Here is a 12,470-nt window from a genome sequence, read left to right on the forward strand (position 1 = left end):
CCTCCCCTTAAGACGTATTTTCCAGGCTGGGTGCGGTGGCTCATGCTTATAATCTCAGCCGGGAGACTGGCTTTAGTCCAGGAGTTTAAGACCAAATTGGGCAGCAAAGTGAGACCCTCGTCTCTACAAAAAAAAAAAAAAAAAGCCCAAATCTTTTATTCTTTTTCTTTTTCTTTTCTTTTTTTTTTTTTTTGAGACAGAGTCTTGCTCTGTCGCCCAGGCTGGAGTGCAGTGGCGATACCAGCTCATTCAACCTCCACCTCCCGGGTTCAAGTGATTCTCTTGCCTCAGCCTCTGGAGTAGTTGGGACTACAGGCGCGCCCCACCACGGCCGGCTAATTTTTGTATTTTTAGCAGAGACGGGGTCTCACCATTGTTGGCCAGGCTGGTCTGGAACTCCTGACCTCAAGTGATCCGCCCGCCTCGTCCTCCCAAGAAGGCCCAATTCAAATGGCCCTCCTCTTTGAATCCTTTCCCAAAGTATTGTTCTCTGCATTAACCGAGTTCCCGTCTCACCGGATTCTCATGGTCTCGGAGGTTCTCACGGTCTTCTCGACTGCACTGGGAAAACAGTGGCTAAGTTCCCACCGTCCAGCCTGGTGCTTGGCACACAGGAGGCCCTCATGAATCACGAACTGAAGGGAAAAGGTGGAAATGGGACACCATAGGGCCAGAAGGGACGCAGGCGAGCTCTCTCTCTCTCTCTTCCTGAGAGTTGGCAGTTGGGGAAACCCAGCCTACTTGGGATGCAAAGGCCCTGGACCACGAGGGTCGTGCAGGGGCGTGACCGCTTAAAAAGGCGGGTGGCTGAGCGGGCGCTGATTGGCCACCTAGCGGCTCACGCCGACCAAGGCCTTGTCAGAAGGCTCGAGGCCGAGCTCACGCTGTGCAAGACGACAGGGCCCTTCCCGAGGCGCGCGTGCGCACGGCCACTTGCACCCTGCCCTTTCAACCCCGTCGTCTCGTGCCCAGCACACTTTGGCTGGAACTGGTGGGGGCGTGGCCTGGCCTCAGGAACGCACTCTTGCTCTGCTCCTCACGTCTCGCGCAGGATCCTCGCGCCGGGAGGATTCGCACCCAACCCCAAGCCCGGTTGGGAACTTGGTGTCCGATACCGTCTGGGATCCCCGCGAGCACGGCCGGCTTCCTGGGACCCGCGCGAGACGCTGTCTGATCGGGCTCCCTAGAGTGGGCCCCGGAGAAACCAGAACGGCGGGGGCAGCCTCACGCCATTTTGCACGCCCTGAGGCGGGTGCTGGAGGCCAAGGGGAATGGGGCGCGGGGCAGGGGGCCTCCCCCAACACTAGCTGGGCTTAGGAGAACCCGGGATCCCCACAGGAGCCTCCCTCGGGGGGACTCAGGAGAATAGAACGTGCTCCGTCACGGGCGACGGAGTTTGGGTTTGAAGCCGGGGGTCCAGGTTCGAGTTTGAGGAACGGAAGACTCTGTGTTGGGGATCCGAGCTCTCGAGTTCTGATCTGGGATCTCGGGATTTGTGTCTAGGGGTGACTAGTTCTGGAATCTGAAGAGCTTGGGTTTTGTGACTGGAAGCTTTCTCCTTGGAATCCAGAGATCCCAATTTGGGGATCTGGAAGTCTTAGTTCTGAGTTATGATCTAACATTTTGAGAGTCTGGAGCCTGATTTGGAGCAATTGAAGCCTCAGTATAGATTTAGGGCCTAAATCCCAATGTAGAGTATGAAGCTTTAGGATCTGGAGTCGCAGTTCGAGTCTTTAGAAGCACATTTTAGGGCCTGGAGTGCCCACATTGAGTATGGGAGCTCCAATTTTAGGGTCTGGGATTTCAGAGTAGGACCCACATTCAAGATCTCAGTTTTAGGGTTGGGGCCACAATTTGAGGGACAGTTTGGGCGTCTAAGAGGTCAATCTGGAGGAGTGAGGTTTGTTTCGTAGGGGCCTGGATTTCTTATCTTAGGATATAGGTTCATAGTGTTACAGCTTGTGGTCTGTAATCTTAGTATTAGGATCATATTTGAAGATCAGAAGTTGACAGTTTGAGGGTCTGGGGTATCTCAGTATTAGAATTTAGGGTTTGTAGGTTTGGGAGGGCTCCTTTTTTTTGTTTTTAAGACAAGGTCTCTGTCACCCAGGCTGGAGTGCAGTGGTGTGATTTTAGCTCACTGCAGCCTTTACCTCCTGGGCTCAAATCATCCCCCCACCTCAGCCTCCCAAGTAGCTGGGACTACAAGCATGTGCCACTATGCCCAGGTAATTTTTTTTTTTTTTTTTTTTTTTGTAGAGGTGGAGTTTTGTCATATTGCCAGGCTGGTCTCAAACTCCTGAGATCAAGCAATCCTCCTGCGTTGGCCTCCCAAAGTGCTAGGATTACAGGCGTGAGCCACTTTGCCTGGTTTTGGGAGGGCTCCAAAGTGAGGATTTAGGTCCTCATTTTGGGAGTCTACAGTATTAGTTTTAGTGCCTTTTTAGAGGTTTAGGGGTTTGTTTTTGTTTTTTGAGACACAGTCTCACTCTGTTGTCCAGGCTGGAGTGCAGTGGCTTAATCCTGACTCACTGCAACCTCCGCCTCCCAGGTTCAAGTGATTCTCCTGCCTCAGCCTCCTGAGTAGCTGGGATTACAGTCGTGCACCACCACGCCTGGCTAATTTTTGTTATTTTTAGTAGAGATGGGGTTTCACCATGTTGGCCAGGCTGGTCTCAAACTCCTGACCTCGAGTGATTTGCCTGCCTCGGCCTCCAAGAATGCTGGGATTACAGGCGTGAGCTACCACTTCTGGCCAAGGTTTAGCTGTTTAATTTGGGTCTTTGGGCCCATAATTTGTTGGGGCTAGGGACTCTTATTTTGGGATCTCTGGGTGCTCAAAGGAGCATCATAGGGAAGATGAAGGGTGCCCATCAGGGTTCCTGCCTATCCTTCCTGCAATCCCAGAGGTCACTAATCATTCTTTTTCCCTCTTTGCAGATGTTTGGTTCCAGCAGATACTTGGGCTCCTCTGAACAGCCCAGAGCTAATTCACTGGGTCCCAGTGACAGGTAAGGACTTGCCCCATCTCCCTTATAGCCCCAGCCACTCTCATTGAATAATAATAACAAAAACATTTGCTGAGCATTTACCGTATGCTAGACTCTTTGCCAAACCTTTTGTTTGTGTGATAACTGTTAATCCATACAACAACATCATGAGGAAGTGTATACAAGGATGCCTACCATTTTCCAGACGAGAGCACTCTGAGGTGATCGGCAAAGATCATTTCTTATTTATTTATTTATTTATTTATTTATTTTTGAGACAGGGTTTCACTCTCGTTGCCCAGGCTGGAGTGCAGTGGTGCGATCCCAGCTCACTGCAACCTCTGCCTCCTGAACTCAAGTGATTCTCCTGCCTCAGCCTCCTGAGTAGCTGGGACTACAGGCGCATGCCTCCGTGCCTGGCTAATTTTTGTATTTTTTGTAAAGATAGGGTTTTGCCATTTTCCCCAGGCTAGTCTTCAACTCCTGGCTTCAAGTGATCTGCCTGTCTCAGCCTCCCAAAGTGCTGGGATTACAGGTGTAAGCCACCATGCCCGGCCCATTTCTTTTTTTATTTTTAGGGCAAAGATAACTTCTAAGGTCCTTGCAGCCTGTGACATTCTGAGTTTGTTTGTTTTCAGAGTTAGGGTCTCACTCTGTTGCCCACGCTAGAGTGCAGTGGTGGCATCATAGCTCACTATAGCCTCGGACTCCTGGATTTGAGCCCGGGCTTGATCCTCCTGCTTCAGCCTTCCGAACAGCTAAGATTATAGGCACATGCCACCACACCCAGCCAGTTTTTCTATTTGTTGTAGTGACAGGGTCTTGCTATGTTGCTCAGGCCTGTCTTGAACCTCTGGCCTCAAGTGATCCTCCTGTCTTATCCTCCCAAAGTGCTGGAATTACTAAACCACCACGCCCAACTGACAGAGTGTCTTTCTTTCTTTCCTTTTTTTTTTCTTTTTAAGACAGAGTCTAACTCTGATGCTTAGGCTGTAGAGTGCAGTGGCGTGATCTTGGCTCACTGCAACCTCCACCTCCCAGGCTCAAGCGATTCTCCTGCCTCAGCCTCCCAAGTAGCTGGGATTACAGGTGCCCGCCACCATGCTCAGCTAATTTTTTTTTTGTATTTTTAGTAGAGCCAGGGTTTCACTGTGTTGGCCAGGCTGGTCTTGGACTCCTGACCTTGTGATCCGCCTGCTGGAGTGCAGTGGCACGATCTGGGCTCACTGCAATCTCCACCTCCCAGATTCACGCTATTCTCCTGCCTCAGCCTCCTGAGTAGCTGGGACTACAGGCGCCCGCCACCATGCCTGGCTAATTTTTTATTATTTTTTTTAGTGGAGACAGGGTTTCACCATGTAGCCAGGATGGTCTCGATCTCCTGACCTGGTGATCCACCCACCTCAGCCTCCCAAAGTGCTGGGATTACAGGCGTGAGCCACCGCGCCCAGCCTTTTTTTTTTTTGAGATGGAGTTTCACTCTTGCTGCCCAGGCTGGAGTGCAATGGCATGATCTCGGCTCTCTGCAACCTCCGCCTCCCGGGTTCAAGCGATTCTCCTGCCTCAGCCTCCTGAGTAGCTGGGACTACAGGCGCATGCCACCACGCCCAGCCAATTTTTGTATTTTTAGTAGAGATAGGGTTTCACCATGTTGTTCAGGCTGGTCTCGAACTCCTGATCTCAGGTGATTCACCCGCCTTGGCCTCCCAAAGTGCTGAGATTACAGGTGTGAGTCACCAAGCCTGGCCTCTTTCCTTTTTTTTTTGAAACAAGATCTTGCTCTGTCACCTAGGCTGGAATGTGGAATGCAGTGGTGCAATCCCAGCTGACTGCAGCCTCGACCTTCTGGGCTCAAACAATCTTCCCACCTCAGCCCCCTGAGTAGCTGGGACCATAGGCGTGCACCACCACGCCTGGCTAATTTTTGTATTTTTCGTAGAAATGGGTTTTTGCCATGTTGCCGAGGCTGGTCTCAAATTCCTGGGATCCAGTGATCCACCCAGCCTCCCAAAGTGCTGGGGTTACAGGCATGAGCTACCACGCCTGGCTCTTTCTTTTTAGACAGGGTCTTTCTCTGTTTTCCAGGCTGGAATGCAGTGACATGATCACACTTCACTGCAGCTTTGACCTCCCAGACTGAAGCAGTCCTCCCACATCAGCCTCCCGAGTATGCAGGACCACAGGCACACGCCACTATGCCCAACTAATTAAAAAAAAAAAAAATTGGCCAGGTGTGGTGGCTCACACCTATAACCCCAGCACTTTGGGAGGCCAAGGTGGGTGGATCACCTGAGGTCAGGAGTTTGAGTCCAGCCTGGCCAACATGGTGAAACTCCATCTCTACTAAAAATACAAAAATTAGCTGGGCATGGTATAATCCCAGCTACTTGGGAGGCTGAGACAGGAGAATCGCCTGAACCCAGGAGGCAGAGGTTGCAGTGAGCCGAGATCGCGCCATTGCGCTCCAGCCTGGGCAACAAGAGAAACTCTGTCTCAAAAAAAAAAAAAAAAAAAATCGTGGACAGGGTCTCACTATGCTGCCTACACTGTTCTGAAACTCCTAGGCTCAAGTGATCTTCCTGCCTCAGCCTCCAAAAGTGCTGGGATTACAGGCATGAGCCACCATGTCTTTACTTCCTTTGTTTTATTCACGCATTCATTCATCTATCAAGCACCTACCAAGTGTAATGAATCTTATAGAGGGGATTTTCACAGCAGATTGGATGTTGGATCAGATTTCTCCCTCCCTCCAAAGTCTGGATAAAGAAAAAATAAGGCCAAAGTTCATGTTAACCCCTACCATCTCCCCCAGTGACTTTCCATCCAACTGTCTCTTCATTAACTCCAAAATTAAGCATCTACGGGGTTATGTCCTGATAAACCCATCATAAACTGAAAATATTGTATGTCAAAAATGCATGGTTGATGGCTCAGGCCTGTAATCCCAACACTTGGCGAAGCCAAAGTGGGCTGATCAATTGAGGTCAGGAGTTTGAGACCAGCCTGGCCAACAGGGCAAAACCCCATCTCTACTAAAGATACAAAAATTAACCAGGCATGGTGGTGCGTGCCTGTAATCCCAGCTACTCAGGTGGCTGAAGCAGGAGAATCACTTGAACCTGGGAGGCGGAGATTGCAGTGAGCCAAGATCACGCCACTGCACTCCAGCAACAGAGCAAGACTCAGTCTAAAAAGGAAAAAAAAGCATAGCTGATTGGGAGCTCTGGCCCAGTGTTGCTGCCCAGCACAGTAAGAGAAGTATGGCTTCTACTGAATTTGTATGGCTTTCACACCATCGTAAAGTCGAAAAATGTTAAGTCCTACCGTTGTAAGACAAGGACTGTGTACTTTGTTTAGGTTCTCTACCTAGATACTATGCTCAGAAGAAGCACCATGAAGAAAATGAAGAATGCCTATCCTGCTGCCCATTCCTCCTGGAATTTTAGAGTTGCCCACAATTCATACTTTCATCCCCCTTTCTAGATGTGGGGGTCCTTGTATTGATAAAGACTGTTAGTTGTGAAGAACAGAAACCTAGCAAAAACTGGCTTAAGCATAAAAAGGGATTTATTGGATCATTTAAACAAAAAATTCAGGGATGTCGGCCTTGGCTGGTTCCAGAATGGAGGTTAAATGATGTTGCCGGGAATCTGCGTCTCTTGGCTCCGGTATTGTCTGTGTTGGCTTCTGTCTCAAGCAGGTTCTCCCTTTGCTTTATTTATATATTTTATCTTATTGTTTGTTTGTTTGAGATGGAGTCTCGCTCTGTCGCCCAGGCTGGAGTGCAGTGGCGTGATAGCTCAGCACAACCTCTGCCTCCTGGGTTCAAGGGATTCTCCTGCCTCAGCCTCCCGAGTAGCTGAGATTACAGACATGTGCTACCAGGCCTGGCTAATTTTCTCGTAGTTTTAGTGAAAATGGGGTTTCACCACGTTGGTCAGGCCGGTCTCGAACTCCTGACCTCAAATGATCTGCCTGCCTCAAATGATCGACCTCCCAAAGTGCTGGGATTACAGGCATGAGTCATTGTGCCCAGCTGCAGTTTGTCCCTTTGGAAGGGCAAGATGGTTCCCAGCAGTTCCAGGTCTATATTTTGCCAACTCCATATACCCAGAAGAGAAAACTTCTTTCTAAGATTGATTGACTCTGATTGGCCAAACCTAGGATTACCACTCCAACCCTGAACCAATCACTGTGACTATTCTCGGCAGGACCTTGGTTTTGTGCTCCCTAGTGGAAGGGGAAGATAAGGTCAACCCCTCCGAATCACATGGACTGAGAATGGAGGAGAAATGGTTGCTCAAAGGAAAACTGAGGTACTGTTAACAGAAAAGGGGGGATTGGATGTTGGCCAAGCAGAAACATAGCCCATTCTTCAACACCTCTTACCCCTAAAATCATTCTGACAAATGACTGTACACACACGCTTTCTTTCTTTCTTTCTTTTTTTTCTTTTTTTTTTGAGACGGAGCTTCGCTCTTGTTGCCCAAGCTGGAGTGCAAGGGCGCAATCTTGGCTCACTGCAACCTCCGCCTCCAGGGTTCAAGTGATTCTCCTGCCTCAACCTCCCGAGTAGCTGGGATTACAGGCGCGTGCCACCACGGCCAGCTAATTTTTTGTATTTTTAGTAGAAATGAGGTTTCACCATGTTAGTCAGGCTGGTCTTGAACTCCTGACCTCAAGTAATCTGCCCGCCTCGGCCTCCCAAGGTGCTGGGATACAGGCGTGAGCCACTACACCCAGCCCCACACACTTTCTTGAACTAACATTTCATGAACACTCCCTATGTACCAGGCACTATATGAAACACCTTCCAGATAAGATCAAAGTTTTCCTAGCCACCTCCATTTTGTAAAGGAGGAAGAAACAGGCACAGAGAAGTTAAAGCAGTTGCCCAAAATCACACAGCAAGTGGCGGAACTAGGATTTGAATCCCAGTCTTTCTGCTTCAAAAACTGGAGCTTATATATCAACCTTTATGCCACCTCCTGGGATTGTCCCCTGCTTTGTCTCACTTTGGGGCAGCTCTTACTCTTACAACCCTACACACTATTAAACAAATGAAGGCCGGGCACGGAGGCTCACGCCTGTAATCCTAGCACTTTGGGAGGCCGAGACGGGTAGATCACGAGGTCAGGAGATTGAGACCATCCTGGCTAACACAGTGAAACCCCGTCTCTACTAAAAATACAAAAAATTAGCCAAGCGTGGTGGCAGGCACCTGTAGTCCCAGCTACTTGGGAGGCTGAGGCAGGAGAACGTGAGGGTGAGGCTGAGGAGGCGTGAGCCCGGGAAGCAGAGCTTGCAGTGAGCTGAGATCGCGCCACTGCACTCTAGCCTGGGTGACAGAGCAAGACTCTGTCTCAAAAACAAACAAACAAAACAAAACAAAACAACAACAACAACCAGGGCAAAAGAACATTCCAAACAGAGAAGGCAGAAATAAAATGGGCAGTTTAGAGAAACAGAAAGAAAACCTATGTGACTGGAGCTGACCTGTTCCCTGAAAACCCAGAGGGCACAGCTGGGATTAGTGGATGCAAATATAGAGACTGTGAGGGAAGAAATTGGCTAAAACCCGAACCATCCAGCAAAGAAAGAGGCAGCTCTGGGAGGTGGTACCTGGCTCCTGGAGGCCACTGAGAAGACAGCCCAGGTTGTACTACTTCAGGACTACTGCCCAGACACTGGGGATGCCAAGACATTGGGATTCCCAGCCACTCAGTTGCTCCCTTTCTAACCTCTGTGTTTGCCCAGAAGGTTCACCCGGTGCTTTGTAAAACCCAGAATAAACACCCAGGGACTATGGTTTATATGAAACCCTCTGAGACAAGGTCAAATAACACCTTGAACTTTATAAGTAGACCTGGACACTTTTTCTTCCTTACTTCCTGAGTTGTTTCTTGTCGGGTCTGCCAAGGGCCCCTCTAGAACACAAGGGAAATAATGTGATATATATATTTTTTTATATTTATAATTATATATATATTATATATATTTTTTATATTTATAAATAAATAAATATGTGTATATATGTATATACATATATGTATATATATGTGTGTATATATATATTTATTTATTTATTTATCAGGCCTAGACAGGAGTTTAAACTCAGCCTACTCAATTTATCTTGAAGGATAGAACCCCAACACCCCCTTGGCTCAAAGTTATGGTTTCCACCAGGAGGTAACTTGGGGACTCATCAGTGATTTTTTTTCTTTTTTTGAGACAGAGTTTTGTTCTGTTGCCCAGGTTGGAGTGCAGTGGTGCAGTCTCGGCTCACTGCAACCTGTGCCTCCTAGGCTCAAGAAATTCTCCTGCCTCAGCCTCCTGAGTAGCTGGGATTACAGGCGCTCACCACCACACCTGGCTGATTTTTGTATTTTTAGCAGAAACAGGGTTTTGCCATGTTGGCCAGGCTGGCCTTGAACTCCTGGGCTCAATGATCTGCCCACTTCAGCTTCCCAAAGTGCTGGGATTACAGGTGTGAGCCACCATGACTGGCCAACTTTTAATTTTTTCGTAAAGGCGAGGTCTCACTTTTTTTCTCAGGCTGGTCTTGAACTCCTGGGCTCAAGTGATCCTCCCACCCTGGCCTTCCAAAGTGCTGGGATTACAGATGTGAGCCACCACACTCAGTCAAAAGCAAAGCACAGCCTCTTCATGTATTGGTGACACCGCACTTGCCACTTAGCATTCAGATCAATTTCCTTTTACAAGCTTCTTATTTTTACTTTTTTTTTTTTTTTTTTTGAGACGGAATCTGGCTCTGTCACCCACAATCTCAGCTCACTGCAGCCTCCGCCTCTCAGGTTCAAGCAATTCTCGTGCCTCAGCCTCCTGAGTAGCTGGGATTATAGGCACGTGCCACCACGTCCAGCTAATTTTTGTACTTTTGGTAGAGACAGGGTTTCTCCATGTTGGTCAGGCTGGTCTCGAACTCCCGACCCCAGGTGATCTGCCCGCCTCAGCCTCCCAAAGTGCTGAGATTGCAGGCATGAGCCACCACGCCTGGCCTGCTCTCACCATCTTGAAATTCTCAATTTTTGAACAAGAGGCTCCACATTTTCATTTACAATGGCCCCTGAACTCAGTAAATTATGTAGCTTTTTCTGGTCTTACTTGCAATTTTGTTTGTGTGACAATTTGATTAATTACTTTAGCCCCAACTATACTGTAATCTCCAGAAGAAGGGGCTGTATTTGTTCTTGGTGTTTTTTGTTTTATTTTTCAAGACAGGGTCTCATTCTTTCACCCAGACTAGAGTGTAATGGAGTGATCATGGCTCACTGCAACCTCGACCTCCGTGGCTCAAGTGATCCTCCTGCCTCAGCCCCCCAAGTAGCTGGGACTATAGGCACGCGCCACCGGCATGGTAGAGTGCACTTCTTTTTTTTTTTCTTTTTTTTTTGAGATGGAGTCTCGCTCTGTCGCCCAGGCTGGAGTGCAGTGGTGCGATCTCGGCTCACTACAATCTCCGTCTCCTGGGTTCAAGCTATTCTCCTGCCTCAGCCTCCCGAGTAGCTGGGACTACAGGCGCCCACTACCACGCCCAGCTACTTTTTGTATTTTTAGTGGAAATGGGGTTTCACCATATTGGCCAGGCTGGTCTCGAACTCCTAACCTTGTGATCTGCCCGCCTTGGCCTCCCAAAGTGCTGGGATTACAGGCATGAGCCACCGCACCCGGCCGGTGGAGCGCACTTCAACAAAAAATTAAAAAATTAGCCAGCCAGCAATTCTCCTCTCTCAGCCTCCCAAGTAGCTGGGATTACAGGCGCCCACCACCATGCCCGGGTAATTTTTCGTATTTTTAGTAGAGACAGGGTTTCACCATGTTGGCCAGGATGGTCTCGAGCTCCTGAGCTCAAGTGATCCACCAGCCTCAGCTGCCCAAAATGCTAGGATTTCAGTCATGAGCCACCGCGCCCAGCCGAGACAATTTATTTCATGTCTTTATTTATTAATTCACTTAGCAAATACACAGTGAGTCATCACAATATGCCAGACCCTGTTCTAGGTGCTAGGGGTACAGTGGTACCCCCGACACAGGTGACAGCCTGGTGAAGTGATCAGAGGTGTGTGAGCACCGGGGCGAGGGGGCCTTAGCAGAGCTACCTTACACATCCTGTGGAATGACGATCAGTTGATGGGAGAGAGACAAAGAAGCAAGGGAGGACACCAGAATGGTCAGCTGGGGCAGGATGCAAATGATAAGCCACATTAGGAACTTTTCTTTTTTGAGATAGAGTCTCACTCTGTCGCCCAGGCTGGAGTTCAGTGGCATAATCTCAGCTCACTGCAACCTCCACCTCCCGGGTTCAAGAGATTCTCCTGCCTCAGCCTCCCCAGTAGCTGGGATTACAGGTGCCTGCAACCATGCCTGGCTAATTTTTGTATTTTTATTATTATTTATTTATTTATTTATTTAGAGACGGAGTCTTACTTTGTCTCCCAGGCTGGAGTGCAGTGATGCAATCTTGGCTCACTGCAACCTCCACTTCCCGGGTTCAAGGGATTCTCCTGCCTCAGCCTCCCAAAGTGCTGGGATGACAGGCATCAGCCACTGCACCCACCCCACATTAGGACCTTAAACTTGATCCTTAACAATGGGATGGCATGGAGAGGTTTGAAGCAAGAGAGTGACATGGTCAGATTTGTGTTTCAGAAAGGTCACCCTGACTCTAGCGGAGAGTAAGGATGGAAGAGGCCAAATGGCAGGGTCGAGTGAACTATCGGGATGTTAACACATGGACTAGGGCAGGGCTGTGGGGTTGAAGAGAAGGCCATGGAAGAGGAGTGGGTAAGATTTGGTGACTGACTGATTAAGGGCTAAGGGAAAGTAACAAGTACGGGTGATGCCTGGGATTCTGTCCTGCGTGTCCAGGGTGGGGTGTGGCAGCCCTAAAATGAGTAACACAGACAGGAGGTTTGCGGGTTGGATGTGGAATTCAGTTTTGGATGTCCTAACCAAAACCAGCTCCTGTCCACAAATAGGAATCAGAGGAACCAAAACAAGCTCCTGTCTCCAAACAAGAAGCAGAGGAAAAACCACACTAGCAAGCTGCAAGAGTTGGCACTGCTGCTGCCCATAGCCCTGAAGACGGGGACCAAGAAGCTCACAAAGGTACGGGGACTAGAGGAGAGGGGCCAGATTTGGGAGGCAGGTCTTTAAATAGCAACAAATGGGTCACCCTCTCCTGGGAAACCTGGACAGATCCTTTCAGTGGCAGCATTCAAATGGGAATGGTGCTACTCTGAACGGGAATTTCTGGGAGTCTGTGATCCCATAACTAGGTGCCTGGGGGATCCTTTTTTGCAAAGGAGAGAGGAGAAACCGGGCTGGGGAAATAGAGAGAGCACAAAGATCATTGTTCCAGGAATCAAATAGCCATGGGTTTGAGCCCTCTAGCTTCACAGCTACAGAACTCTGGGCAGTTCCTCAGGCTACCCAGACTTTCTTTTTTTCTTTGTTCTT

At 49.0% G+C, this 12,470-nt stretch overlaps 1 protein-coding gene across 1 annotated transcript in view; it reads left to right on the plus strand.

The window, feature by feature from the left end:
• Nucleotides 1–1,002: 1,002 nt before the first annotated feature.
• Nucleotides 1,003–12,470, plus strand: part of MEIOSIN (meiosis initiator) — a 36,518-nt gene continuing 25,050 nt past the window's right edge. The window contains exons 1-4 of the mRNA XM_024236800.2: nucleotides 1,003–1,252; nucleotides 2,941–3,011; nucleotides 7,202–7,306; nucleotides 11,990–12,119. Of these exons, the coding sequence (XP_024092568.1) occupies nucleotides 2,941–3,011; nucleotides 7,202–7,306; nucleotides 11,990–12,119 (306 nt within the window). The 5' untranslated portion in view covers nucleotides 1,003–1,252. The remainder of the gene's footprint in view (nucleotides 1,253–2,940; nucleotides 3,012–7,201; nucleotides 7,307–11,989; nucleotides 12,120–12,470) is intronic.

Source organism: Pongo abelii, chromosome 20 (assembly GCF_028885655.2).
Source record: "Pongo abelii isolate AG06213 chromosome 20, NHGRI_mPonAbe1-v2.0_pri, whole genome shotgun sequence".
Taxonomy (NCBI): domain Eukaryota; kingdom Metazoa; phylum Chordata; class Mammalia; order Primates; family Hominidae; genus Pongo; species Pongo abelii.